At 51.0% G+C, this 25,677-nt stretch overlaps 11 protein-coding genes across 11 annotated transcripts; 6 read left to right on the top strand and 5 right to left on the bottom strand.

The window, feature by feature from the left end:
- Nucleotides 1-3,021: 3,021 nt before the first annotated feature.
- CTRU02_215424 (C-x8-C-x5-C-x3-H type zinc finger protein) lies at nt 3,022-4,820 on the top strand (the record flags this gene model as incomplete). Its single annotated transcript, XM_070206458.1, has 5 exons — nt 3,022-3,108; nt 3,212-3,355; nt 3,442-4,482; nt 4,556-4,687; nt 4,764-4,820. The coding sequence occupies 5 exons, from the start codon at nt 3,022-3,024 to the stop codon at nt 4,818-4,820; spliced, it is 1,461 nt and encodes a 486-aa protein (XP_070059836.1).
- A 2,106-nt stretch (nt 4,821-6,926) lies between these two features.
- On the bottom strand, nt 6,927-7,542 carry CTRU02_215425 (TRAF-type zinc finger; the record flags this gene model as incomplete). The annotated part of the gene is made up of 2 exons (XM_036723877.1): nt 6,927-7,366; nt 7,425-7,542. The coding sequence occupies 2 exons, from the start codon at nt 7,540-7,542 to the stop codon at nt 6,927-6,929; spliced, it is 558 nt and encodes a 185-aa protein (XP_036584560.1).
- Nucleotides 7,543-8,183: 641 nt separating this feature from the next.
- On the top strand, nt 8,184-8,288 carry CTRU02_215426 (uncharacterized protein; the record flags this gene model as incomplete). The annotated part of the gene is made up of 1 exon (XM_036723876.1): nt 8,184-8,288. The coding sequence occupies one exon, from the start codon at nt 8,184-8,186 to the stop codon at nt 8,286-8,288; it is 105 nt and encodes a 34-aa protein (XP_036584559.1).
- An 894-nt stretch (nt 8,289-9,182) lies between these two features.
- CTRU02_215427 (uncharacterized protein) lies at nt 9,183-9,341 on the bottom strand (the record flags this gene model as incomplete). The annotated part of the gene is made up of 1 exon (XM_070206459.1): nt 9,183-9,341. One exon carries the CDS (start codon nt 9,339-9,341, stop codon nt 9,183-9,185), a length of 159 nt encoding a protein of 52 aa, XP_070059837.1.
- Nucleotides 9,342-10,105: 764 nt separating this feature from the next.
- On the bottom strand, nt 10,106-11,655 carry CTRU02_215428 (uncharacterized protein; the record flags this gene model as incomplete). Its single annotated transcript, XM_070206460.1, has 2 exons — nt 10,106-11,175; nt 11,232-11,655. 2 exons carry the CDS (start codon nt 11,653-11,655, stop codon nt 10,106-10,108), a joined length of 1,494 nt encoding a protein of 497 aa, XP_070059838.1.
- Nucleotides 11,656-12,792: 1,137 nt separating this feature from the next.
- On the top strand, nt 12,793-12,918 carry CTRU02_215429 (uncharacterized protein; the record flags this gene model as incomplete). Its single annotated transcript, XM_036723874.2, has 1 exon — nt 12,793-12,918. One exon carries the CDS (start codon nt 12,793-12,795, stop codon nt 12,916-12,918), a length of 126 nt encoding a protein of 41 aa, XP_036584557.2.
- Nucleotides 12,919-14,624: 1,706 nt separating this feature from the next.
- On the top strand, nt 14,625-15,653 carry CTRU02_215430 (ankyrin repeat domain protein; the record flags this gene model as incomplete). The annotated part of the gene is made up of 1 exon (XM_036723873.1): nt 14,625-15,653. One exon carries the CDS (start codon nt 14,625-14,627, stop codon nt 15,651-15,653), a length of 1,029 nt encoding a protein of 342 aa, XP_036584556.1.
- Nucleotides 15,654-20,601: 4,948 nt separating this feature from the next.
- Nucleotides 20,602-21,173, top strand: CTRU02_215431 (uncharacterized protein; the record flags this gene model as incomplete). The annotated part of the gene is made up of 2 exons (XM_036723871.2): nt 20,602-20,827; nt 20,896-21,173. The coding sequence occupies 2 exons, from the start codon at nt 20,602-20,604 to the stop codon at nt 21,171-21,173; spliced, it is 504 nt and encodes a 167-aa protein (XP_036584554.2).
- A 403-nt stretch (nt 21,174-21,576) lies between these two features.
- On the bottom strand, nt 21,577-21,990 carry CTRU02_215432 (kinesin light chain; the record flags this gene model as incomplete). The annotated part of the gene is made up of 1 exon (XM_036723870.1): nt 21,577-21,990. The coding sequence occupies one exon, from the start codon at nt 21,988-21,990 to the stop codon at nt 21,577-21,579; it is 414 nt and encodes a 137-aa protein (XP_036584553.1).
- Nucleotides 21,991-23,166: 1,176 nt separating this feature from the next.
- CTRU02_215433 (uncharacterized protein) lies at nt 23,167-24,128 on the bottom strand (the record flags this gene model as incomplete). Its single annotated transcript, XM_036723869.1, has 2 exons — nt 23,167-23,950; nt 24,019-24,128. 2 exons carry the CDS (start codon nt 24,126-24,128, stop codon nt 23,167-23,169), a joined length of 894 nt encoding a protein of 297 aa, XP_036584552.1.
- A 994-nt stretch (nt 24,129-25,122) lies between these two features.
- Nucleotides 25,123-25,488, top strand: CTRU02_215434 (uncharacterized protein; the record flags this gene model as incomplete). Its single annotated transcript, XM_070206461.1, has 1 exon — nt 25,123-25,488. The coding sequence occupies one exon, from the start codon at nt 25,123-25,125 to the stop codon at nt 25,486-25,488; it is 366 nt and encodes a 121-aa protein (XP_070059839.1).
- Nucleotides 25,489-25,677: the final 189 nt, after the last annotated feature.

The raw sequence follows: 25,677 nt of genomic DNA on the forward strand, positions 1-25,677 counted from the left end.
TCGCTGCAGGACTGCCTCCCTGTTCTTACATGGCCGGGATGCGAAGTATTGGCTGGGCTCAATGGATTAGGAACATGTGAATAGGTGGGGTGTTAGATAACATGGAGCGCAGACGTTTGTGTTTGGGTATTGTATGAAATGGCGAAGGAAGTTGTAGACCTAGCATGGCAGAGAGACTACATGGTATGATCGAGTGTTTATGGCAGGGTGGCCTCTGTATGCACCTGAGTGTGAAATGGCCTATCGATTTGCACGGGACAGGGGCTTGTGCCTGGGAGATGCTATCCTTTGAATATGAATGAGGATATTAATAGCGTTGCTGCTGCACACCTGGGGCTCAGAGAATTCTTCCACGGTGGCTGGTTTCTCAGCCATTTTGGCCGAGAGAGACATCCAGCAGAGCCCTAGAGTTCACATTTACCCTAAGCTACTGCTTAATACTGAATATTTTCTGTGCTGTCACTAGGTGTCAACCTTTCTGCGCTATCCACTAAAATGCTCATTGTATCGCATTCTTGGCATGCTGGCTTGCTGTTGGAGTGGTCCACCCCAAGACCAATGCTCTGGTTGGCCAACGTACGGCACGTTCTATGGTGATTTCTATGCAATGGAGCGCTCGAGAGGCAGGCACGCAGGGTGACCATATGCAAGTCAGAAACCTATGTGCGATGGGACCTCCGCACGTCGGTGGACGTCCTCGACCCTGGCACTGAGCTCCATCCCATCGGAGAAAGGTGGCGGTGACGATGCATCCATCTATCACTTTTGCCTGGCGGCGGACAACCACAGCTGGATGCCCTTTTTACTCACAACCTTTCGGGAATTGCTACAGTGTGCCCTGGTTACTATGTAGGTTGACCACACAATCAGCATCTTGGCTCCATCTCACGAGAGGCCTCTCACCAATGAATTGCTCAGCTCTGGTTTGTGGGCCTGGATACTACACTTCGTTAGTCTCCGCAGCCTCGCTACAAAATGCCATTGCGGTGCCATTCTAGAAAGCCGTGACATTCCAGTTCTGTGCGAGCCGGGCGATACTGGCGGGCTTGTCAAAGGCCCGTGCATCGCGCGTCCCAACTTGCAGCGCGGTGGGCCAATGGCTGCCCTCCTAGAAGCCCCTCCCCCAGCAATGCGGAACATCCGACTGATGGGCTATGCATCACTACACTATGGGGTCCTAGCCCAAGTTGAATGTCACGCTAGCATCACTCAATTCCGATCTCCCCGAAGCGTTCCAAGAGTCAATTAATATAGGTAGGCCCATACGGCAGCACCATTGACCACGCTATGCACCGCGTCGAGGACTGAGCGGCTAAAGTACTTGTCAGCATGCTGCGGCAGAGAACGTTCTTTCTCGTTGGAGCAAGCTCGGACGACTGAAAAACCAACGGTTGACAATATGAGCCAGTACGACAGATGCAGATGAGAGCAGCTCGAGATAGTTCTCAAGCGAAGCTTCTGGTCACGGGCATGGGTGACAAGGTCGGTGAGTGGAAGCCGAGCTAGAACATCTCTGATCAGCACAATGCCCAGAATGTTTATCCAATTAACTATTTACACATCAGCCTTTATGAAGTAAAGATGGATATTGAAACGATTGGCCTCTTGTCAGTCGCTGCCCAATACACACACAGGCTGCACAGTGTCACGTTTGTTCACTTGTGGGCTTAGAAATGTATTGGTACATGCGGATTCAACTGATGGCGATCCGTCCCGTGGAAACTGGGCACTTCCGCCAGGCGATACGCCTGCCTTGTGGGGAGCATGCAACCATGTTGGGGTAGTTTAGGGCGCTAAATTATGCGCATGTGTTTTGATAGGTTTACGAAATCATCAGTACCCACCCACCTGAGTTCAGGATTCTTAACGGTGAAAAAACCCGACCTCCATGTACACTGGATGGCGCACGATTCATTCTGCATTATGAGAAGCATGTATTGACGAACTGAAGTTCAGGGCAATGTACCGCCAATTCGCCGCCCGTTGGGATGCCCCGAAATCTGCGATCAAAGTGCCTACGACGGCCAGCCACAACAGGCGACACGCCGTGTCAGGGAAGAGCAAGAAGTTGCAATCGCCAGGGAATACCAGGGGGCTCCCAGGAGGTTCGTGCGCCACGCCGAGGGGCAAACTTCGTTCATTACCATGTAGACTGAGGTATGCATGAGACCTCCTCAAATTTCCCTCGTCGAGGCCGAAAACGATATCCGACAGCGGTCCCGGTCCAGGCCATCATTGCTCCGCTGACTGGCTACCCAACCACTTTCCCCGGATCAGGCTCATTTTGCATCAATGGATCCTTGCTACCCTTGTCAGCAAGACATCCGTGTTCTCTGCCTCGATCCGTATCCACTCGGCTGCATGCTGCAGAGCCCATAACAATGGTGGTTGTATGCATGTCCATGGGGCTTCACCTCAGCGACCACGCGCAAGAAGAGCATCTCCAGTACCCATTGCCTGTCTGGTGCCACCAATACACTCTGAGCGGTGTTTCTGGGCGCCTAGGAAAGAAGTAGAGGCCGCCATCACGACGCACAAGTTATTGCGACTAATACCTACCAGCAAGGCTTGCTGCAGGTCTATTAGCCAGTCCTTCGTTCACCGATAACCACGCCGCACAGCAAACGTCTACTTCTTATATTTGTCACCGCGGTTTGTGCCTTTACGTCGTTACACGACGATGTACGTTCCAGTTGGTTGTTTATCCTGTCGTCGCCGCGGCTTTCGAACCCTGCAGATATCTGGCTCCGCCACAGTCAACCCTATCATTGTGGCATTGTACAGAGGGGCAAGGAGCCTTAGTATTTGGCTCAGCCTACCGAGCTTAACCAATGCGAAGTCTCCATTCGGTCTTGAAAAAAGAAAACAAAAATTAAGAAAAGACATTAAAACACATCCCGCCTGCTTTTAACGTCTATCCACACCCAGTGCCGACGGCGTTCCATCTGGCGACACATTAAATTAGTAATACACACTGGGACCGATTGGCGCCACATCCGAAGACAACGACATAGATCAGCCATGGACAATGGAGTGGATTTATTCGCATATACCCAAAAATTGGAAATCTGCCGCGACAGTGATCGCACCCGCGACCTAATAATCCAGGTCAGATTGGGCCCAAATGCCAGCTCTCGTGGTTACCTGATTAAAGTACTACGATGGATGCGGCCGTTTTTGCTACGAGGACATTACTGACTCAAATCCACAGGATCTTATGCGAAGGTTCGATTTGCTCCAGCACTTGTATAATGAAAAGTGCGGCGATCTTGAAAACGAGGTTGAATCGCGTCGCATGTGGCAAACCAAAGCCGACAACGTAGCCAAAGAACTAACTCACCAAGTTAAGGCTAATGTATGTCCAATCGCATCACCTCATATTGCATTACAAACCTTGTTCATAATGAGAGCGAGACCGACGGCAACTAATGTGTTGCACAGGAATCCAGCCCGTTCATCTTTGCGATCATTGACGGCGATGGCGCGATTTTCCAAGAGGCTTTGTTAAGAAGAGGTGCCGAAGGCGGCGCTGAAGCCGGCCATTTCTTGTGTACAGAGCTCAAAAAACAAGTTGCCAGTGCCAATCCCAATGTGGCTACCGAAGACTGGAACGTTATCCTACAGGTAGTGCTCAATATCGACGGACTAGCCAAGAGGCTCCATGCCTCCGATATCATACCAAATACTGCAAACGAGAGGACCCTTGCTGAGTTTGGACGTGGGCTTGGACGCGCGCAGCCCCTCTTCAGCTTTATCGACGTTGGCTCCGGCAAGGAATCCGCTGACCACAAGATCCGCGAGACGCTCCGTGTGATGGTCCGCGTGAACCAGTGCAGGCACATCTTTTTCGGGCCTTGCCACGATAATGGATACTTACCGGTCCTTGAACCTTATAAGTTAGACCACACAGTAGCCGGAAAGTTGACGCTAGTTGAGACAACACCGGCCGAAGAAGGATTCAAACGGCTCGGCTTTCCCATGATTAGCTTAAAGTCTATATTCATGCCGGAGAAGCTATCCGAGAGAGTCACTCGACCGGCCGCCGGTGATATGATACCTCCCGCCGGCCCCACCGCCGCCCTCGCTAGACCATTGGTGATTATGACCAAAACCGAGCCGGTCAATAACTGCGGATCTGCGAAAGCTGTAACTGCGAACCCTTCCAACTCACCCAAACAGCCCTTGAACGGTTCGGAGACGTCTACTTCGTGGTCTGCGGTGACAAACTCTTCGTCGACAATCGTAATCGACATTTCGCCTGCTAAGAGGGCCCCAGTCCTCAAGTATTACCTGCTCAACAAGGATGGCCAGCGCGTCGACGAGGAGCTGTCTGAGATAAACCCCGCAGCAGAGAGCAGTTTCAACGGGAAAGTGAAAAAGCACGAAACCAACTTTTGCAATTACTACCATCTCCGTAACAACTGTAAGAACCTAGCCTGCCAGTACATTCATGGCGATAAGCTGAGTCAGGGAGAGCTGCTGGTATTAAAGCTGAAGGCAAGTACTGATTTCAATGATGGCACATGCACTCAATGTTCCTGCTGATATTCGTTAGTCCCGTGGTATACCCTGCAGCATGGGTTCGAATTGTGTCGACATCGATTGTACCTCTGGACATCATTGCAGATGGCTTCGTGACTGTCATCATAAGTATTGCCGCTTTGAGGGTTACCACGACATTGATAGCGTATGTTTCGTTCTTGAAAACCCTTAAGCCCTTACTTGGGGCTCTTTATAATGCATACTAATTACCGCAACAATAGACACCACGAGTAAAAGTCTTCAGCGATCAAAGCAGAAAAGTCATCAACAAGCTTTAGATCGCGCTTCTATTTTAAATTTATGTGAGGACGTGATATGTAATGGCTCGAGTGTAACATACACCTGCCTAAGTATCTAAGTCAGACTGATCGCCATATACCGCTGAAGGACACAACGACACCTTGAGTCGTGGGAACTTGCAGGCGGTTTAGATGACGCTGGAGAAGTTAAACGTCTTCAATACCATATCCATAGATGACGGCCATGGGATTATGGGCCGGATTATCCCACCAATAAATTGAACGCTCGTACTTTCCGGTAAAAATACCGACCCTGAACCAGACCCTGAAGTGTCATTGTGTAAATGGTCAGCGAACAATATGGTTTAGTTGTCACGGGCTACGCCCGGAGAAGGTGCGTGGGCTGCTGCCCCACGCTGACAACGAACCACGGAGCGGCTAGTAACCGCTTTTCGCTTACAAACCGCTAATTTTTCGCGAAGATACAGTACCGCAAACCTAGATAGTTAAGTCTCTGAACAGGTTAAGATACAACAACGCCAGTGATACGCTTGAATAAGCAGTCCAACCCTCAAGCGATTATTTGTTGAAATCTTGCGGAACTTCTTCGTTTTTCGGCGCACAAGCTTGTCTTACGGCGCTTCATTGACAACCTTGTGCAAATTGACGTCGCTTTTCCCGAGAAATCTATCACTGATTCTTTCAACGTATACTGTACATTTGACCACCCGGAACAGTCCTAGATCTATCCTACTCGGTTGCCACCATGGCTGCACCTATCAGCCCAAACCAGAAGTCATCACCTCTACCACTAACGCCGTGGCGACAACACGGCGAGAGGGCTCGTTTGTCAGATAATTCGTACTCCGTCATGAGAAATCTTGAGAATTTGGAGACTCACCTCCGGGTCGCCACCAGGGACCAGCTTTTGCTCCTTCAAGCGAGCACTATTGTTCACAGAAGCGAAGGCAGCCAGCCCTTGGGAAGCACACCTGAGCTTGATCTAATGTCGCGGAGTTTGTCTAATCTGTGGATACTGAAAGATGAGCTTTAAGGCTTTCTGCCGCTTGTTTGGACACCGAAACTGTCAGGGAGCTTTGAGTGGCAAGTCTTCTAGCCGCAAAAAAATCAATACCGCATAGTAAAACAGATTAAGAGGGAGCATCAAGAACAACCTTGGAAAATGAAAGTGAGCATTTTTATAGATCCCAAAATCATCTTCTGAAGAAATAGATCTTTTCACGTCGTAATGGGGAAAAAATAACCCAGCGGCGCCTGCGGAGTTTTCCTGTTCCTCCCACGTTTCAGCCTTTCTCCTTCAGAGCCAATGTATCATGTGCTCAATCCCTCAAAGCACAGCAAAAACCGGGAGAACGCCAAGAGAATCGCGAATCGTGAGTCCAGTTCCTGGGGAGTTTGGTTATCAATGGTGCTTGAGAGAGAATAGGTCTTCTGCGGCTGATGCCTTGCGTGCGTTGCTGGGTCAGAAGGGCGAGAATGTCGTCGGCACTCTCCGTGTTGCCAGATGGAAGCGTAAGTTGAGAGGCAAACAAGAAACCTCCGAGAACGGGAACTTAAAACTGGACTAGACCAGAGAAGTTGCTGAAAAGTGCGGCAGGTGTCAAGAATCGATAGGCTGTGGCTCATACGGTTTAGTGACGCTATCGCACCAGGCTGTCGAGGGCTTTGAGAAGCTATTCGCACTCGAGACGAAGCTTCGACGGCCTTGAGATTCGAGGTCATGGAAGTCGTTCGCTGATCTCTCACCAGGACCATAGCCTACGCTTCGTGGTTCGCAGCTTATCTGACGTTAATCTTGGAAAGTGAGCATCCGTCACATTCCACAGTGAGAGACATGCTGTCCTTCGTGCGGATGTCTGTACCCGTCTCAACGGCGATCAGGCCTCGCACAACGTCTGCGTTTTGCTCTACTACTGACGAAAATAGAGGCTGTCGATCCAAAATTCACACTTTTTCCGTGGTGGGCAGTTGACTCTCTTTTCGCGCAGTGGCATGTGAGTGTGTTGGCCGTTCTGGATTATTCATGCTCAGTGTTGCACAAAAAAGAAAAGAAGAAAGAAAATCACGTCTGGTCGTGATGTGGCATCATTTTGTCAAGCGATAACAGTCAACTAACATGTCTGTCTATCCACTCCTGCACCGCTGAGCCTTCTCTTGGTCTGGCCCTGAGTGAGCATTTGACTTGTTGAGCGAAAACTTGCATATTTCAATATGCTGCATTAGGTGCGCCCTCTCGAATTTCGATTCGCATCCTTGGCCGGAATAAGGACAAAGCACTTCCAGCTTATCGAGTAGGTCAGATAACTCGGTTGATGGTCTAACATCGCGCTGTCTGAGGTTTCTTCTGTCCATCGGGCATGTTTTGCTTAAATCCAGGTGACGATGGAGGCACGAGTAGCAAAAAGCGTGATGGCATGGCGTAACTAAAGGTGCGACCATATGGCATTTGCAAATGGGACAAATGAGTCGGTCGTCAAAGCTTCCAACATACTCGAGTATTTCAAAACATAGATTTCGAGATTCATCAACGCCTAACGTAGACGGCTTCGTGTTCCCATGTCTCGCTACCTGGCGTTAGCGTGGGGCGGGGAGCGAGAGTATATAACAGAATCTAGGGCTGACCGTCGGGAGCTTGAGGAAATAACCAACTATCTTTTGATCTCACCGCCTGTTCTAGTACAGAGTTCACAGAGGGTGTTCTCGTCCGTGTGGAGGCTCCGTTGTGCGGGGAGGGCGGCATTTAGTAAGAGATTCGACGAGGAAATGAGGAGCGCGATGGTTGCACAGTTCACTTCCCACGAAGACTTCCCACGAAGGCGTTCTAAGTAAGACCGCTGCCGATAACGAGATGGATGTCAGTCTATGTAACAGCCATTTTGAGCAGTCTAGGGCGCTAGCGCCAGGCCGTGCAGGGCGCACTACCATGGGGCCCGTCTGACGTACCGATGATGGGTGCAAGTTAGCCAGCAAGATTCGGCAACCGTAGTTGTCGGTGGTCTATCCAAGTCACTCTGTGTCAATGCCTTGCTGCGAGCAGGAGAAAAGTGGACGTGGATATTTTATCACCATCACATATGGCAAAGGGGGGGAAGGAGTGGGGTACTAAAACCTGGCCAGTCACAGCGAGAGTTCTGGGGGATTGGATAATAGCGTCCACCGCCCACGCAAAGTCAACGTCGCACAGACGCGATACAAGGCACCCACTGTTAGCAATTGTTAAGAATATAGAAGGCTTCGGCCCATCGCACTAGCATCTTCCATCATCAGCCCACGTGAGCCAAATCTCACGATCATGGCGGTCTCCCTAGATGTAGGGCCATCGATCACAGTACATCTCGACGGTCAGGGCGAGTCCGGAAACCGATCGCCAAGGTCAGAGTGATGGAGCAGGTCAGCTACCAGGATAATGGTGAGCTTAAAGACGAGATCAACAAGCTTTCAAGTCTCGTCCAGGATCTCCTACGACGGGACGCCGAAAGGGAGTAGTTCCTGAAGGACTGTTTAAAAAAGATTGAATCCTTGGAAAGAAAACTCCGGGAGGAAAAACAGAGTTCAGCCCGGCACCAAAGTGGTCTAGCAAGCTCTATGCATGCTGTCGGCACAGAACCCAGCGAGACTGCTCCGAGTCTCCGACGGCATTCTGTCACACGGACCATCGCATACATCGGGGCATGCATCCAACTATTAGATTGACGCCTGCGTCCGGATAAAAAGCCAGGAAATCTAGCTTAGTTGCATTCTTGCAATATGCGGAAACCGGGAAGAACGGGTAGATACAAAACAGAACCCCGCTTCAACCGGAATGGGGAGAATCGCTCAATCAACAACATGAATCACTCTTTGCACAATGAACCCCAGGTGTATTGCATCAAACTAATATCGTTTATCTAACATCAACCCCGGCTATTGTTTCCCGTATAAAATTAACGAGGTCGTCATTTTACCCATGCAAACCTCCGAATAGGTAATTTCTGAATCAATGGTTATATAATCAACACATACACTTCTAGACAGTATCTTCAATACAATAATCTTTTTCACCCCATAAGTGGTGGGCTTATTGGCTGCGTGACAAATGGCATGACAGTGGTATCTACACTTCCGGGTTTCCGTAGTGATAGTCAGAGCACACTGTACTTGCCCCACTCCGTAGCTCCAGAGCCGTTAAGAAGCGTAGTGGAGCATTGCGAATGGGGAAGGAGGGACGGCTGGAATTGACAGCCACGAAGGAAGCTAGGAAGATCGACATAAAGGGAGACTTCCCAGAGTGAATCACTGGCAGGCACCGCAACAAAGGATGGAGGTTGCAGGCAAAGGTTCCTGGTTCCAAAAGTAGTATTGTGAGCTGGTTTTTACGGTTACGATGCTACTTTTTGCGTTTTAAAAGTACCAGATAGTGGTGAAAAAGTTGTGCTGCAGTTCTAAGTCGACGGCGTTGTTCTCCACCTGGCCGAGGCGGGGTCGTGGAGCATTGCTCTCCAGTTGATTACCATTGCCTAGTAGCTTCCGAAGTTCCGGACCTTCACGGGGAACAGGCATATTTGCAGCCGCTGAATGAACAGTTATGTAAGGTTGCCCTAGACAACGCAGTACATGTTGGTGATGACGGCTTATGTCGATATCGCAGAGTCGCAGTCTTGTCCAGGTCTGCTGCGTGCAACATAGACGCGGTAGACGCCCAACTACGGATGACCTGGAGGGCGGAAACAGGACATCACATAGAGGTTATGTTGACGTCGGCTGCCTTAGGTTCTCATCCAGCCCCAGGGGTGGGCCTGAGATGATTCAATCTGTTGTGGCATCAGGCTTCAACAACCTTAGCCCAAGCACAGTTGTCACGAGGCAGGAAGAGTCGGCGGGCTAGCACAGCGGGAAGTCAGTTTGCAAGTAGGATATAAGGAGAGGACGGTGGAAAGGGGGTAATAGTCCAGGCACCACTGCCCAAAAAGTGATGCCCCCCGGATAGGTAAGCGCCCCTAATCCATTAGAGGCTACAGTAGGAAGGCCAGAGATGAATGCGGCTCACCTTGGGCCACCTGAACGACCTTTTCACTATGTCCCGCACAGCCTTTGACAACAGTGATCGATGCATGTTCAAAGGCGTGCCGCCATCAGCCCCTGTGGCGCGCCATGCAGTCAAGTTGGTCTACATCATTACTTCGAATCCAGAGTTATATTCAAACTAATGAGCTTATCATTCAACCTTTGATCATATTTAGCCTGCCCCACAATTGCTCGGGGCTGGGTTAGTCTACTGCCAATTGTTCCCAACAGCCTGCTACTTAGCTACTACCTGGCAGCGATCACGGAGGGCAGCAGTCATTCATTCTGCCCAAAGTCCCGATGTCTTGATCTTCTGCTGTGCTTGCACTCATAACTGACTTTTGAGTCCAGAACCCTGTTGAAAGGGTCCCTGTGGTTGTGAGCGATGGCCCAGCAGTCGAATCCATGGTAGGCAATCGCCGGATTCCGAACCTCGTTTCAAGATCACGGGCGGCCGTTTCTTCAAGGTGTTTACTGAGATTCCAAAGTAGAACCTTCTGCTTCTTTCGGACAGCAGAACGGCATGGAGCAGGAGCCCAGCTTGGGTAGACCTTTTGGTGGCAAGCCGATACGCCGATGCTCAAGGGATGACGTAAAATGAATTCGTGGCACAGATAACAAGATTTCTTGCTTGTCCCCATAAACAAGAGCCTCGGCGTAAGGTTAGGATTTCGGTCATAGAAATTGAGAAGCTGCATTTCGGCATGAACTGTGAGTTTCAAAGTACAAGCTCGCAGAAATTTGTTCTCGGGATCACTCGTTAGCCAGATTTGGCCCAGTTTCTCTCTCAATTCGATCGGGTCAGTTTTGGTAATATTCCGCAGAACCATCAGGAGAGGCTCTCTCCGGTTGCCCAGCGCGAAATTCTCCTGCCTAGGCGCCTCGACGGCCTTGATATGTATGCCAGTGAATACGCCTGGTTGTTTTACAGCCAGTTTCAGCATCGCTTTCGTTGCAGCATAGTATCGCCCGAGCTTATAGACGTGCTTCAACCACAAAGGCAGGGATCCATCTTCTGACCCAAAGGCTTCTTCAAGCTGTTCTGAATAGGTCCATCTGCCGCGTGATGCCCATTTCACGTATATGATGAGATGTTCAAGGTCTAGACCGGCATCTGAAGCTGCCAGTAAAGATAGGTTTCCGACCCATAACCTGAAGCTCTCTGCTTCTGCATCATCTGCAGGTAATTGCTTCAATTTAGTGATCACATCTCCAATGATAGCGTGAACTTCCGAAGAGCAAATCTTCTCCAAGAGTCCGCGAATTTTGTCTTCAACCAGAGCGGTGACCTTTCTCAAAATGACTGGTTCCATTTCCTGCGGTTTTCTTTCTATAATCCGAAATGTCCGCGTCTCGGTTCTCATATTCATGTTGGAAAAAACGAACCCCTCTTAGAAACCACAATGAGATCCTCAAGGATATCATGAAGCTGATCGATCAGGGTATTGGGAACGCCCATATTCCGGGCAAGACGAAGGATCGTCCCGCCTGGGTTACCCTGCTCCAAGCACGCGGCAGAGGCAGTGTCACTCCCCTTTCTGGATGTCGAAGAGATCAAGGCAAACGAGTCAAGAAACTTTTTCTGGTGATGAGTAGGCTTCCAAGAGTCGTCGTGCGGGTGCCTGTCGAGACTATGAGCCGTCGGTTCACCGCGCACAGGATCAATGAGGTTAAGCAAGGCAGTTATGAGAACAAATCGCTCCTGAGCCTTTCCTGAGTTGTCTATGGACGCACCACTGCGGTCGGTTGAATAATTCCCCGCAAGAATCGGTTCTTGCTGAATGGTAAGATTGCTAGTGAGCGTAACCATATCGAGTTTGTCATCCTCCCGTTGTCTGTCACCAGTGGGCGCGATCTCAGAAGCCATATCGAAGCGGGTGATGATGCAGCCTGCAATCTACTCATTATCGACATGATAGGATGAACATATATAACATACTCTCTATCTCAGATTTTGGAGCCCCGTATCATTGTTTTCGATGATGCGTCTGGCGGTGGGCAGAGCAACATGCGGGGGGCCGGAATGATTGATTGGTCAGGGCGACTTACGAATCACTGATGAGGAAGAGAACTGGTGGCGGTCAAGATTACGTATGCGGCATAGGATTAAACAGCGGTCATTCTGCACGAAAAGGTAACGGTAGGTATCGGCGTTTATGAAAAAGAAACTTCGGGTGGGATCCTAAGTTTCACAACCAAATAAGATGAGCACGGTTAGGTGAGGGGTAAATCTCAGCTCCTATAAAACCCACAGAGTGACTGCTGATAATTTTTCCAACCAAGCCGTCGGGTGTCATTCTTTATTGCCCTCACTGGCAAGGCCATCATGCACACTACAGCATTTCGTGTCGGGGCGAATGATCCCCTTCTGTCATGGAACGACGACGAGTTATCAATCAGACTCGACTCGCCATGCCACGAGAACGTCCTGAACTCATCGAATTCAGATCATCCAGGTCCATTGACAACCCGTCACACAGAAGATGATCTTACGGCCGAATTATCTTTCTATCTCTCAGCAACCCCGTTTGCCAACCCTAGGCCCCTGTCACCCTCCCAATGTTTTTGAGATGTTGGTGAGCTGTCATCGCTTCACCGACAGACGACAGTCTGCAGTGAGAATGCGAATTTGACGGTGATGGGCGGTTTGGGAGAGGAAGGCGATGCTGCTCTGGGAGAGAATTCGGGTGTGGGTCCACAGCTCTTGTGGCCCGGAGAAAGCCTCAGTTTTTCACAAGTCACTGGTCATCCTGCTTCAAATGTAACATCTTCATCAGAAAAAGAAGCCAAAAGAGGCAACCGCTGTCGCTGGAAAGACTGTTCTTATATCGATCCTGGCTTGTAAGTTTGACTTTCTTGCGGATATTTTGCAATCGTTGGTCGAGCGAAAATTAGGCTCACGCTTTCCGCAGGGACCACATATTGCAGCACAGAAAGTGTCCCAAGAATGATTGTGTATCGAGCTTCCGAGAGGAAAAGGAAAAGAGAAGGCATGTCTGGAAAGTGCACAGAAACTGGGCGACACAGATGCAGTATCCTCGCGTCGCTAGTGAATGTGATATCTGTGGCATGATGTTAGCAAGAAAAGACTATGTGCTGCGTCACAAGAGACGAAAGCATTGGAACCAGCGGCAGAAGAATGATGTTTCATAGGTTTTGTTGTGGCGCTCGGTAGCCCGTTTCAGTTGCTGGATCGTCATATTCTCATCACGTCTGTCGCAGCTGAAACACTTCAATAGAAACAACTCATTTTCCACTAACTGCGGTTCGGCACTGCACAGTTGCGCCTGCAACGATCGAGTATAAACTCACGAACATATACTCTCTCTGGCCCATTTCGTCTTTAGCTCTGTTCGGATACTTTGTCTGTCCTGATCACAAATGAGTCTGCAAAAAGATGCCGTAGTTAAACAGCTTACAAGGGTTTCTTGAGGTCACACAAAACCGAGTCAATCCCGGTTCCTTTCCGTAACAAGGAAAGAAAATCTCGTAAATCTTGATCACACAGCCAAACATTTCCTGCCTGCGATTAGAAGCCATAAAATCAAATCTCGATTACAGGCTCAAGGAAGGCAGGCTATGAAAGAATCGATCCACATCCTTGCTGTAGTCTCAACAGCTTCATGGGCCTTCCGCACAGAGGCCTTTGAGAATGGCACTGAAAGCCCGCAGGGTCGAGACTAAGTGTCACGAAGAAAGAAGGAATCCGATTGGAGAATGATCAGTGGCCTCGGCAACATGATGCTCGTCGTTTAATGTCGTCGGTTTTGCTGGTCTGGTCTCTGCTGACGGCATTGGATCGACAGCGAGAAGCTCACTGTCCATAACGGCCTGCTCAGCGACTGAAAAAGCCTCGACCTCGGTTGACATTCGAGTTCAGACATAAGCTGGCACGCGGATATCGCTTTGAATGTTTACTGTCTTGATTTCATCCCAAACAGCAAATGGTGCAGCGCATGGATCCGGAGGTTAAGCATGACGTCTCCGTCCGGTTTTGTCTTGTGTAGAGGACTTTTGACCTACTTGGTTCGTATTATTAGATAAAGCAAAGGGAGAAAAACATAAACATCAAAGCCAGTTTTGTTGTGGGAAGTATTTTGCCTGTCTGCTTACAAACAACCGTTGATTGCTCCATCCCGTGTTGGGGTGCTACTTCCGCTTTTGGGAAGTCTCCATATGTGTCGTTCCTCCAACGAACGATCCTTAGTCGTTGTTGGTTCCTCCATTACGCTTCTTAATGGTGCCATGGGAGATAGCCTGAGCCACGATGCATCGACTGCGATTGGTTCAATGCTCTCACTGATAGGTCACAACAGGCTGGACCCTTGCCGCCGTAACCATGGGTTGCCCTTGGTTGCTCACTGGGACTGGGCCACCGCGGCGTACCGTTGGGGCAGGCCAAGATGTCCATTGTGCTCCAACTATCACTGCGGAAACTCGGAAGCTTGCCGCTTGCCCTGTTGGTGCTCCAACTTGCGTGTGGCTTCTGGGCGGGTTGGCATGTGCCCTGGTCGAAGTTGTGGCCCAGCCGTGGATGATTGACCAATCGTGGCTCGTTGACCAGCCGTACGTAGCCTGAGGTGGGACTGGAGGCAACCGAGAACTCCAGAGTCATAGCCCTCCACGCCAGCCACTGCCAAGATTATTCGGAACAGGCACAGACTTGACAGGTCTGTTGAGACATAAATGATGTGGTGCTCCCTACATCAGGGATATCTATGCGTGGATAGAGTCAGCCTCCATTCCTCGCTTTCTTTCAAGAGCAAGCCTCATCCGACCATGAAGTCTTCCCGAAAGCTGCCTCATGAGGCCAAGATCAAGCCTCAGCTGACTGTAGAGTCTTTCTGGAAATTGCCTTCTGAGATCCGTGCAATGATCTTTGAGTACCTCGAGAAGAGGGATCTTCACTTACTTGTGGTCAAATGCAAACCATTCTATAAACTCGCATTATACCATTTACGCATGTTTTACGCTGTTGAATGGATTCACTCCGCCTGGCGAGACGATGCTTTCTCAAGCGAAGTGAACATGGTAGAACTGCAGAAGGCCCTATCATTTATTGAACAAGTACCACTCTCCAAAGCCCAAACAAACCGACAATTCCAGCATAAGATTACAATACCAACAGTACCCGTCGACTATAGCGGCAAGCCTAGCAAAGAATCTATTCAGGCCAGCTATTCACTCCTCCATCTAGCTGCATCTTTCGGCCTTGATGATATGGTTCGACTCTTAATTAAAAGCGGTGCAGAGAAAGACAGCGAGATCCTCTACTACTCACGTTATGGCATGGGGGAGCGTTTATCGTGGAGTTATACGCCGCTGTTCCTCGCCGAAGCAAACCAGCAATGGCGTGTAGCAACACAGCTTATTCAAGCGGGAGCAAAAATTGGCCAAAGTATCTTTTGGCCCATATTGCACAATTCAGCCGCAGCAACCCGAGAATTACTGGAGGCTCAGCCTACGGCATGGGATGTTGTGAACCCTGATACGGGACAGACAGCTCTGTGGCAGGCAATTGAAGTTCCGCATACGGCGGATGATACGGGGGATGTGGTCAAGATACTACGGCTGTACAAAGCAGACGAGCGCCGTTGTCCTGCCTACCGTAGACGTCTATTCAAGCTTGCGTTTGGGGACGGTCGTTTTCACAATGCCTTTGATTTGGTTGACTGGGCTGGGAGTAAAGGTGATACGTTTTTGTCATGGTACGAACCAGCCAACGCCGTTGGGGCTCATCTCGAAAGTCGTATTCGGCAGAAGGTGCAAGAGAAGTTTGGGCCGACTCAAGCGGTCGAGGATTCCTGATTATTTGAGAGCCTTACAATAGTTCAATCTGATTTGGGTTGCGTGGAAAGTTGGAAAAGCATTTTCAGGATCGTCGTGAACGGTAATCGGCTCCAAAACATTCAATGTTGACAGAACTAGCAGTAGCAGACAAGCGGCAAATCTAAAGACACCATTGAAGTGCGCGTGTTTGTGATGCGTTTGCAAGTTCTTCGCGTTGCCGTGAACCAAAGCTGGTGACAAAGCTAGTGACGCAACGAAAGTTGATTCATGGACCCCGACAGTGATATTGTGTATCCTCTTATTGCCTCATGTTTAGTTCAGGCAATTCAAGACATTGACTGAGCAACTATGGCTCATGAAAGGTTGGTCCAAATTGACACTACGTGCCCAGGGCGCGGAGGGCTTTGCAGGCATAAGCCGGGCAGCGGCGGCACCACTTCCAGTTACATGGCAAATGACGATGGAAGTCGTAGAGCGAAATAGGCCGATTGATTCAGGATCGAACCAAACTTTGGGCAAGTTTGCAGTTGAGCTGTGTCTCAATCAGGGCACAAGATTTGATGATCCGTGATGGGTGGGTGGGGTAAATACGCCGATTGTAGAGCCGTGGTTTTCTTTGCTCGGGAGATTCTTGCCGGTCTCGAAACTTCCGAGGGTAGTGTCTGGGACACAGGAAAAGGACAGTACCTTCTTCTGCCTGGACTAATCCCGCCGCGACAGATTGCCTACAGGCAAGTGAAGTGCCCCTGCAACACCGTGCAGTCTAAGGCGATGTGCGGAGCGGGTACTTCGAGTAGCCTATGGTAATTTCATGGTCAAGGGTCTAGTCTAGTCAGAGCCTGTGTGATTGCTTTGCTCTGCTCCAACACGTACGTACAATGGAGTACTGATGTTATGACCTCAATCCCTGGCCCCTGGATAGCGGGGAGAGTAGGGGCAGTCAGCACCCCCAACAACTGCAGGAAGCGGCGGGATTTTCCTCCAATCACCCGACTACTTAACTGTTTCGCCGCTAGCTCATACGCAAGTTTCCTACAAGATGATACGATGAAGCTGCAGGAGGCCGAACGCGTGGGCATCACTGATGCAAAAGGAAGCTGCATCGTTTTATCAACGACCTTACGGGCGTAGCATGTCTATGTACTGCAAGCACAGCCGTCCGTCCGGCTTCCAGCGCAGTTCCCGCAAGCCCATGGAAAGTGGCCACTTCCTGTTCCGCGTGGCTTGCAGTTAAAACATAGTAATTACATGCAGCCTTACCACGTAACCTAGTATATGCGCCGAGATTGAGCCACTAGCCAAAAGCTGGTTGTGACAGCATGCACAGCGTGCTGGAAAAGACTGAGGTAACCCAATGCCAACAACAGCTTCGGCATCTTGACCAAACACGATGAAGAAATGACAAGTCGCAGTTGATATGGGTGCTTTTAATCAGATCCGCATTTTCACGACAGAAGAAGACGTAGGCGAACCGGGATCCAGCTCAGATTGCGTGGTCATCGCCGGCGCCGGCTGTACGACGGGCCGTCCAAGAGTCCGTGACGGCGGGTGTGCAGTGCCTCGAGCAGGGGCCAGACTATGGCAACAAGGCGGCATCGGACATCTGGCGAGGCTTCACTGGCTGGCATGCGACGCTGTCGTCGGCGCCGTAATAGTCAGTTTCGAGTCTGGCTAGGTACTGTGTCGGTCGCGCACTTTACCACGCCAACACCATCTAGCCGCTGGCGTGCGCCCCGACAACGAAAGCAATCTGCTGTGGGCGATGAAAGGTGCGGAGCCCAATTTTGGCATTGTCATCAGCGTTACGGAACTTACGGCGCGTACCCAGAGCCGGACCCCAGGGATGCCGTACTAGCGAGTAAAGCCTTCGGATCGAACCGGTCGCGTATGGCCGGTCTCAAATGCAACTTAGACTGAAGGATGGCAAAGCGGCAACGACAATGTTGCTGGCAATACAGACGGCAACAACAGCGGCACTAGAAGATCAAACCCAGACGTCACGCATCACCGTTCCAGTTTCATCGTCGAAAACGACACAGCTGGGGACGAGGCGGCGAAGAGGTTTGCCGAACACCATTTGCTCCCACTCCTACACAACGACCGCCCAGGCATTGAGTTTCGTCACCTGCTCGGCATATCTCAGCTGCCGAGTGGGCTGGCCCTGTGCTCTTTCTCTGATGCCAAGCCACTTAACCGGTAACGCGGCTTTGGTGAAGTCAATGATCAAAGCCTTGTGGTTTTTGGTGGTGCACCAGGAACAGATACAGTTTGGTGTTTGAGCAAGCTGTCAGCTGAAGATATGTCAATGTGTGCTGTAATATGGAAAAGACTCGTTCGACATTTGACATAGTACGGCACGGTGGTGCGGTCTGTTGCCAATTAGCATCTTCCCGTGAAACGCGACCATGCGGCTTTGGCCGAAAATCCTCCCTGATCTGCTCCTGAGCATCATTGACGCCCAACGGTAGCACTGGTCTCATCAGGAGCTTTATTTTCGTGTGGACGACCTCGCCAGTCGTAGCCAACAAAACCGGTGGCATGTTGGCATTCTCTTGGGTGGTATTCTCGGTGAACTACAATGAGGGGGTCCGGTCAGTTGCATATGGCTCCTTAACCTTCAAGCTCCCCTAGTCGAATATGCGGCGAAGAGTCTCACCTGTCTCACTTAGTTTAGGCTTGCAGCCAGATTGCTGACGGTAGGTTCATCATCTTTATATTCATTGAGATTCAGGGGGCAAAAATAATACTAGCATTGATCTGGTCGCACGGGTTCAAGATTCATAGTTCTCATTGCAGTCCACAAGGCCTTATTGATGTTAATCGCAGAACTCCTAGTCTCCTCGCACCACACCATATATTGATGATCCAGGAAGCGGTAGGGTGTGTCAATCTGACCTGTCTCACATATGGACCCAACCCAACAAAGCAGTCTGGTGTACAGGCGTTTCGCTAAATTGAATGTACGGCTATCGAACAAGGGTACCTCCTGAAGGGATTCTAGTACTGGGTGAGTCAGGGCGACTTGGGTCTTTTTGTCGTTACCGGGCCACGGAGAAAAGAGCAGGCCAAGCCCAACTCGAGAAGAGAAGAAGCATATTGATGACTTCCCCATTATCTTCGCATCGTCTTCTCGAAAGAGAGACCCATTTTTTGTCCATTGGCTACTATCAGCCAAGCGACACGGCGTATCCCTCCTACTAACCAATATGCTTCGTCGTTCTTTGCGTGGATCCGATTGCGTCGCGTCGTTTCGTCCTCGTCGCTTTACTCCGATTGTGTCCTTCGTTTTCGACGCAGTCCGGCTCCGATCGACAGGCGGGCCGAAGCCCTGCAAAAACCTAACAAATCTTAACACTGGTTGCCAAGAAGAAGTTTTTACAGGAGAAGGTGTCGCACAGGCGTGTGGGCGGCGACTGCTGCGTCCAGTCCAAGGCCTGGCCAGCTTTGCCTCACATGACCAAACTGTGAGGGCCGCAGCCGTCAGCAGGCGCAGCGACACAGCCTCTTGGGCGTGTAGTTGAATGCGTTGGCGGGTGCGTAGAGAGGCCGGGTCCAGCGAGGCATCCTGGTTCGTCTGCCGCAGGGAAAGCGCCTTGTGTACGTTGACTTCCTGGGCCTAGTGTCGCCCGAACAGAGAACCCATGGGATTCTCCACGCGCGTGTCGCTGGAGCTGTTTGTGACCTCCGACCTGCGTTCGGTCGCCGCCGATGAGCACTCTGCACTTCGGTACTCTGCGGACGGTCATGTTGCGCCATCACCTGGTGTGCATGCCGGAACGGACACACATTCCTGGCGACCCTGGTAGCAGTTATCTGCCTGTAGGGTAGCGCCATTTCGTCCGACGAGCGTATCGCTCAGGGTTGGATTGTGTGCACAGCGATGCGCCTGGCTGCAAGTTGGCCTGTTGCGATTCCAGTCCTCGCCCAGCGCACGGCCGCTCACAAGCGTTCGTCCCAGGATGCCAATGATGGATGGTTCGTCTCAACCCCAGTAGTTAAGCGCCGCACTCCTTGGCACTCGACAACGACCTGTCGCACCCATACGCGCTGTTGTTGCCCAACTTCCAGCAGAATGGGGTCGACCAGAGTAGATTAATTGTCCTGCTATATCGACAGTTTTGTATAGACAGACTGCCATCGACGCAGCCTCTCTTCTTCTCTGCGATTTTCAGACTGGTCACCATCAAAACCTTAATGTGGCTCCGTTCTGAACGATCTGTTCACCTCACAATAATTAATTCAAGCGTTGTTTTTCTTCCTTGCTGCGTTCCCTCCAACGTTTGTGTTTCATTGGTTTTGAGACGGAAGTAACCTTGCGATTGGATCTGGCTTTGGTTGTCAGAGTCGCAACGCCCTCCGTGGTTGGGTTGATAGCATACAATGCCCTGATTTGCTGCAGGATCTGATATGGCGTCATCGAGAGCGGTCTGGGATAGAAGCCGCGTCCTGCCGTTCATTGGCCAATGATAGTGCCAGTCTTGACTGGGGTTCATCACAGCAGCCATACTTGAGTTGGGGGTGCTATGTCAAGTGCGTTTTGCCAAGACCAGTCCAGCGGCTGTGATGAGCGGCTTTCGCGCCATGACTTTGGACCCGATCTGCCGCCCTGGTAATGCAGGAAGCAGGGCAAGGGCGCTTTTGGGGTGAGAACCTACTTAAGGACGGAGGGCCGCTGGCTCGAGCCGAACGGGAAACCTCAAGCGGTTTACAATTCTATAATTTTTTTTTATACATGTTACCGTGTTTCTACTTTGCTGGCAGCAAAGTTGTGTTGAATATGAACAATGTACACGGACACGCTGCGTTTAGCAAAGGCAGGTTGCTAAACCCCGAAGACTGGGGCTTCACCTGGAATTCGCCACCACGTCACAGGATATCACGCGATGGAACGACTGCGCCAAGTTTGCTTCAGTTTCTTTCTATTGAGGTTACAGTAGAGCGGCTTGGGATGCTGGCTGCTTTAGCCATGGAGTTGAACTGGGAGATTGCTTGGATCCAGTCGACGTCGGAGGGAGATCAGGGGAGTAAGGAATGGGACGATGCGATGAATAGACTGCCTAAGTGGTTCATACCGCTGTGTATCGATGCATACAACACAGGTGGAGACGCAAAGGTGCTGGAGCCACTATCTAAGGAATCTCGGGTTGTGGTTTATTTGCTGATCTGCACTGTCGCGACGACGGTGGCAACAAGTGAGTACGACCGAGCGGTTGTTATAGTTTAATGCGGGTCGGTAGAATGCTAACCAGTCTGGACGTAGCACTGTTGGCCACTCCACACCAACCAGGGAAGCACCGAGCAAGGAGCCGTGAGGTGGCCGAATTATTCCAGAACGAAATGAACAATAGTACGGGTGCGCCTGTAATGCACTTCATGGGTAGAACTGGAGTTATCGTGGTGTCGCAGCTGTGGCAACATGCTGGAGTGAATTTTGATTGCTTGGAGGACGCAAATCTAAAAGAGGCGTTCGGTAGATTCTATGATAGAGACAGCCCGAATCTCATCGGTATACGTCCCGTTGAGAGCGGTGAGAAGTGAAGAATGCAATGGTACGCGACCTGCAGTAAACGGAGATGATAATCATTTGAATTTGCTTGATCTAAAATGAAGACCCAGGATGAACGCCTTCTCACGTGTCCTTCCTAGTTTGTGCCATGGCCAACACTACAGTGAAGGGTCTATTACAGGTAGGCCAATGAAGAGCGGATAACCCGCACACTATCCTAAGCAGGCGTCAAGTAATATCGCTACTTTGGTTAGAATGCGAGTGGAAGTGCATCTACGGGCTTTGGGGGTAGATCGTTAAGACCGCCATAAGTGAAGCATATACTGTCATAATCGGAGAGACATGTCCTAGAGTCTAGAACAAATACACACTACCAGTTAAGAAGTATCAGCGTCAGCACTTTTCCATCCATAGATACAAGTATGGCGGTGCCTGCTATTTAAAACATGGTATACACAAGTAAATAGACCTTTTCCTACTAGTACTGTTGCTCCGTCGTAGAGGCTGGGAACAAGTTCTTTCCAGTTGGTCTCTCCAAACTGTGAGGGCTGAGATAGAAGAAATCGTATCCGGGTGTTCTACACCGAGGCTTTGCTGTCTGCGACGTGCGCAATCCTCCATAAGATGAACTGCATCGCCTTGTCGTCTCTCTTCTTTCCAAATGTATGCTAAGTTGGCCATGCTCGTCAGCGTGTCGGGGTGCTCCTCTCCAAGCACCCTCTTAAACGTCTCCATCACCTGCACCTCTAGCTCCTCGGCCTCCTTCCATCGCCCCTGGTTCCTATATGTCGCCGCTAGGTTGGCCATGCTCGTCAGCGTGGAGGGGTGCTCATTCCCTAGGCGATCCATCCACAGCTTTACAGACTCGGCTGCAGAACTTTCTGCATCTTTCCACTGCGGCCAGAAGGGACATCTGCCTAATATATTAAGATCAATCAATCGGGTTCTTTTCCCGTTCGGTTTCCTTCGTTATGTGTTGGCTAACTCTGGGCGCTTAACCAATCTTGGGTCGTAACACATCAGCAGTCTGGACAGGTGTACATTCGCAGCGTGTACGATTCGGTGGAGGAACTTCGCAAGGACAACAACATCATCGCAGTACAGTGGACGGCAGCAAGTGAGGAAGACAAACTGCTTAAGCAAGCAAAGTCACAAGCGCGCGAAGCGACTAAAGACGGCGCCACACCTCAGGTACAGTTTCCAATGATGAACTCAACAACGATTAACGTAGCACGTTCAAAAGTGTCACATGAGCGCGTGCTGCCTGACAAGGTCGAGCGATTCTCCAAGAGGGTCGATGCAGCGCTGCCAGGAAAGCATACGCGCCAGTTATGTAACTGCTCGACGCTGCCCGTCTTATCAGAGCAACTCGCGATGATAATTTACCATTGCTACATCCACCTGTCCAAGCAATAAAGAAAATTCCCCAACCCTCCATTTTCCTTTAGGTGTTCATCGCAAGTATCACACTCAAACATGGAACAGACACAAAGCTTAACTTCTACAACGGTCAGTAGTTCATAAAAGCTGAACGTTGTTCATCTCATTAAGATTCTCTTTCTTTGCGATATGTGTCCCGACCTTGCATTGCGCTTTCTAACCCCGCCGAATGCACCTAGCTTTGGCATATGCAACATCTTTCTCTCAGTTCTATCTTGATCTCCCTGGGCAGAGATTCTGGCCTTTTACAAGCTAGGCCAATGGTCTATCGGGGCTCTGGTTGGAGGACGAGCTGGAGACACTAGAATGAATGAGACGCAGCAGAACGAACAGAGTCCCACTAGGGTGGGCCATGAAAGCAAGGCCCAGTCGTGGCTGAACTACATTTATTATAAACAATGTCACGGCTGTTCGTCTGAGACTCCTCTTTCTTGTTACTAAGTGACAACATCCTTCAGTGCCCTCATGGATTGCCGGTCTTTTCCCAGCGGATCGAGAGAAGTCGGTTCCATGTTGAACCAAGGTGCTTCTTCGACCACCCACGAAAACCCGATATTATCCTCCCCTGAGCCATATCTACTGACCTCAGCCATCATAGACGATGCTGTCCAAGGATATCCAGGGCTCTCCGCCGATGACTACTTCCGCTTCGAGGCCCCTCCCACAAGCGACGTTCAGGATCAAATGAATTTTGCTTCGGCTCTGAAACGTCCTTCGCTGAGATCGGAGTATACTAGCCTCCTTCGATTGACCGTTCGCGTCCGGTTCAACGAAGACGAAGGGAATCGAGCAGGGCAAGTCCTGCGGGTGCTTTGGCTCCCCCTTGACCCAGCCCGGGGTGAGCGGGTCACAGGACATCTTGAAGCCCTCCACTTCCTGAGGGCATCGCCCCTCGAATGCGACCGGGCACAGGTATACATCGGCGCCTTCTTCGGTATCGTATCCTCTGGTCCAGACCAGGTCGATGTTGGGCCCTCCGTCGACCTTGAACCATTGCGGACAGCGATTATTCTCGTAGGCACCTGGGAGCGGGACCAAGCGACCTCCAACGTGACCTTGAAGTTGTCCCTTGATATGGGCTTCCGTTAAATCCTGCTTCGAGCAATACTGCACCACATCATCCCCTATCAACATGCGACAACTGTAGCCACCGGCTTTGTCCTCTATGCCGATATCTTTCGCAACAACAGCCAACCACAGCTTAAGGGTCACCCTATTGTCCAAGGAGTCGTTGAAAGAGCTGTCGGCCAGATGGAGTAAGTCTTTGCCCAAGAGAATGACAGTGTGGCCCTTCGATGACATCATTTTCATCCAATCTGCGAGATTAGGGATGAGCCCGTAGAGGTCCCTGGTGATAATCATGCTGAGCCTTCCTGAAGTCAGCCACTGTACGACGCTACTTCGATGAACGTACGATGAATCTCGGGGCAAACATACCGGGCCCTGTTGTAGGTGCTTTGGTCCGGTCTTGAAGTGAATGTGAAGGGATGGCTTACGGCAACAACAGACAGGCGCGCGGACGGTACTAATGCGACTCCTGTTGCCATGCAGATACAGCTGCCGGCTGACGTCTGAAGAAGCGCCTATGGTCGGTTGGAGACGTTAATACTAAATGCAGGAGGCGACTCGCGTCCGGTCCAAGGCCCGGCCAGCTTTGCCTGGCATGACCAGACTGTGAGAGCCGCAGCCGTCAGCGGGCGACACAGCCTCCGCTGGTGGGCGCGTAGAGAGGCCGGGTCCAGCAAGGCATCCTGGTCGTCTGTCGCAGGGGAAAGCGCGTTGTGTGCATTGACCTCCTGAGCCGTGGCCGGGGTCCAGCGTCGCCCCAACAGAGAACCCATGGGCTCCTCCACGCAGGTGTCGTTGGAGCTGTCGGTGACGTGGCTTACAGTCCGCATTCGGTCGCCGCCAGTGGGCACTGTGCACTTCAAGCCTGATCACTATACACATAGTGGCCACGTAGATTGCACAGTCGTGCGCCTGGCCGCAAGCTGGCCTGTCGTCCTAGGATGCTAATGATGGTCCGTCTCAACCCCAGTAGCTAAGCGCCGCACAGCTTGGCACTTGACAATTGCTTGTCACACCCGTACGCGCTGTTGTGGCGGTCGATCAAATTCCTTGGATCCACAGGCTGCCATCTACCTCCCTCTTTCTCTGCGATTTTCAGTCTGGTCGCCATCGAAACCTTGTCGTAGCTTCGTTCTGAACGGTCTGTTCGCCTCACAGTCATTCAAGCCTTCTTTTTCTCCCTTGCAGCGTTCCCTTCAACGCCTGTTACATTGGTCTAGTGACGAAAGCAACCTGTCCTAAGCAGCAAACGAACCAGCCGGCAGTGTCGGTCCGGCCCGCCCAGGAGTCGTTGACGAGTCACCTTCTAGTCAATGCCGCGCACGTTTTTCCCTAGGGCGGATCTCAGGACCGGAATGGGGGTGTGTGCCGATATATTGCACGCAGGGCGCGCGCGTACATCGTCCCGATTGGGCCATGGCTGCCGCCAATACGTCTGGCCAACTCGCTCGGCGTATCGCTTGAAGCGACGGGATGCCTAGCACGCAAATGGGCGCCCTCTCACCACGGTCGGCTCAGTGCCCGACCACGTTGAAGAGCAGCGACGGAGTGACGGCGTGCTCCGTCCTATCTTTCGTGACTCTCATAGTGATATCACAACACCATAGCAATGATCCGAGTCGGGTGTCACGCCAGCCCACTCCAAATATGCTGAAAGAGCTTCCAACGGGACCAGACGCCACTACAGAGGCGTTCGACGGGATCATCAACAGAATCAACGAGTCGCCTTCGGAACAACTTGCTAAGGATGCCTTGAGAATCATTGCCTTTGCCAGAGGGCCACTGTCAGCAGAGGAGCTCCAGCATAGCATGCCATCGCCGTGGAGCTGGACGCTATGACTGAAATCGACCCCGACAATATTCCGGCTGTTGCCAGCATGATCTCGGCCTGCGAGGGATTTATATCATTGAATGAAAAAGGCAACGCTATTCAACTTGTCCAACCCTCATTGCTGGAGTACTTGAGACATCTGAATTGCTTTTTCGACGCTGTAGGAAAGATCGGCAAAGTCTGCGCGGCATACTTGT

The sequence above is a fragment of the Colletotrichum truncatum genome (genome assembly GCF_014235925.2).
Source record: "Colletotrichum truncatum strain CMES1059 chromosome Unknown Contig_0016, whole genome shotgun sequence".
NCBI lineage: Eukaryota > Fungi > Ascomycota > Sordariomycetes > Glomerellales > Glomerellaceae > Colletotrichum > Colletotrichum truncatum.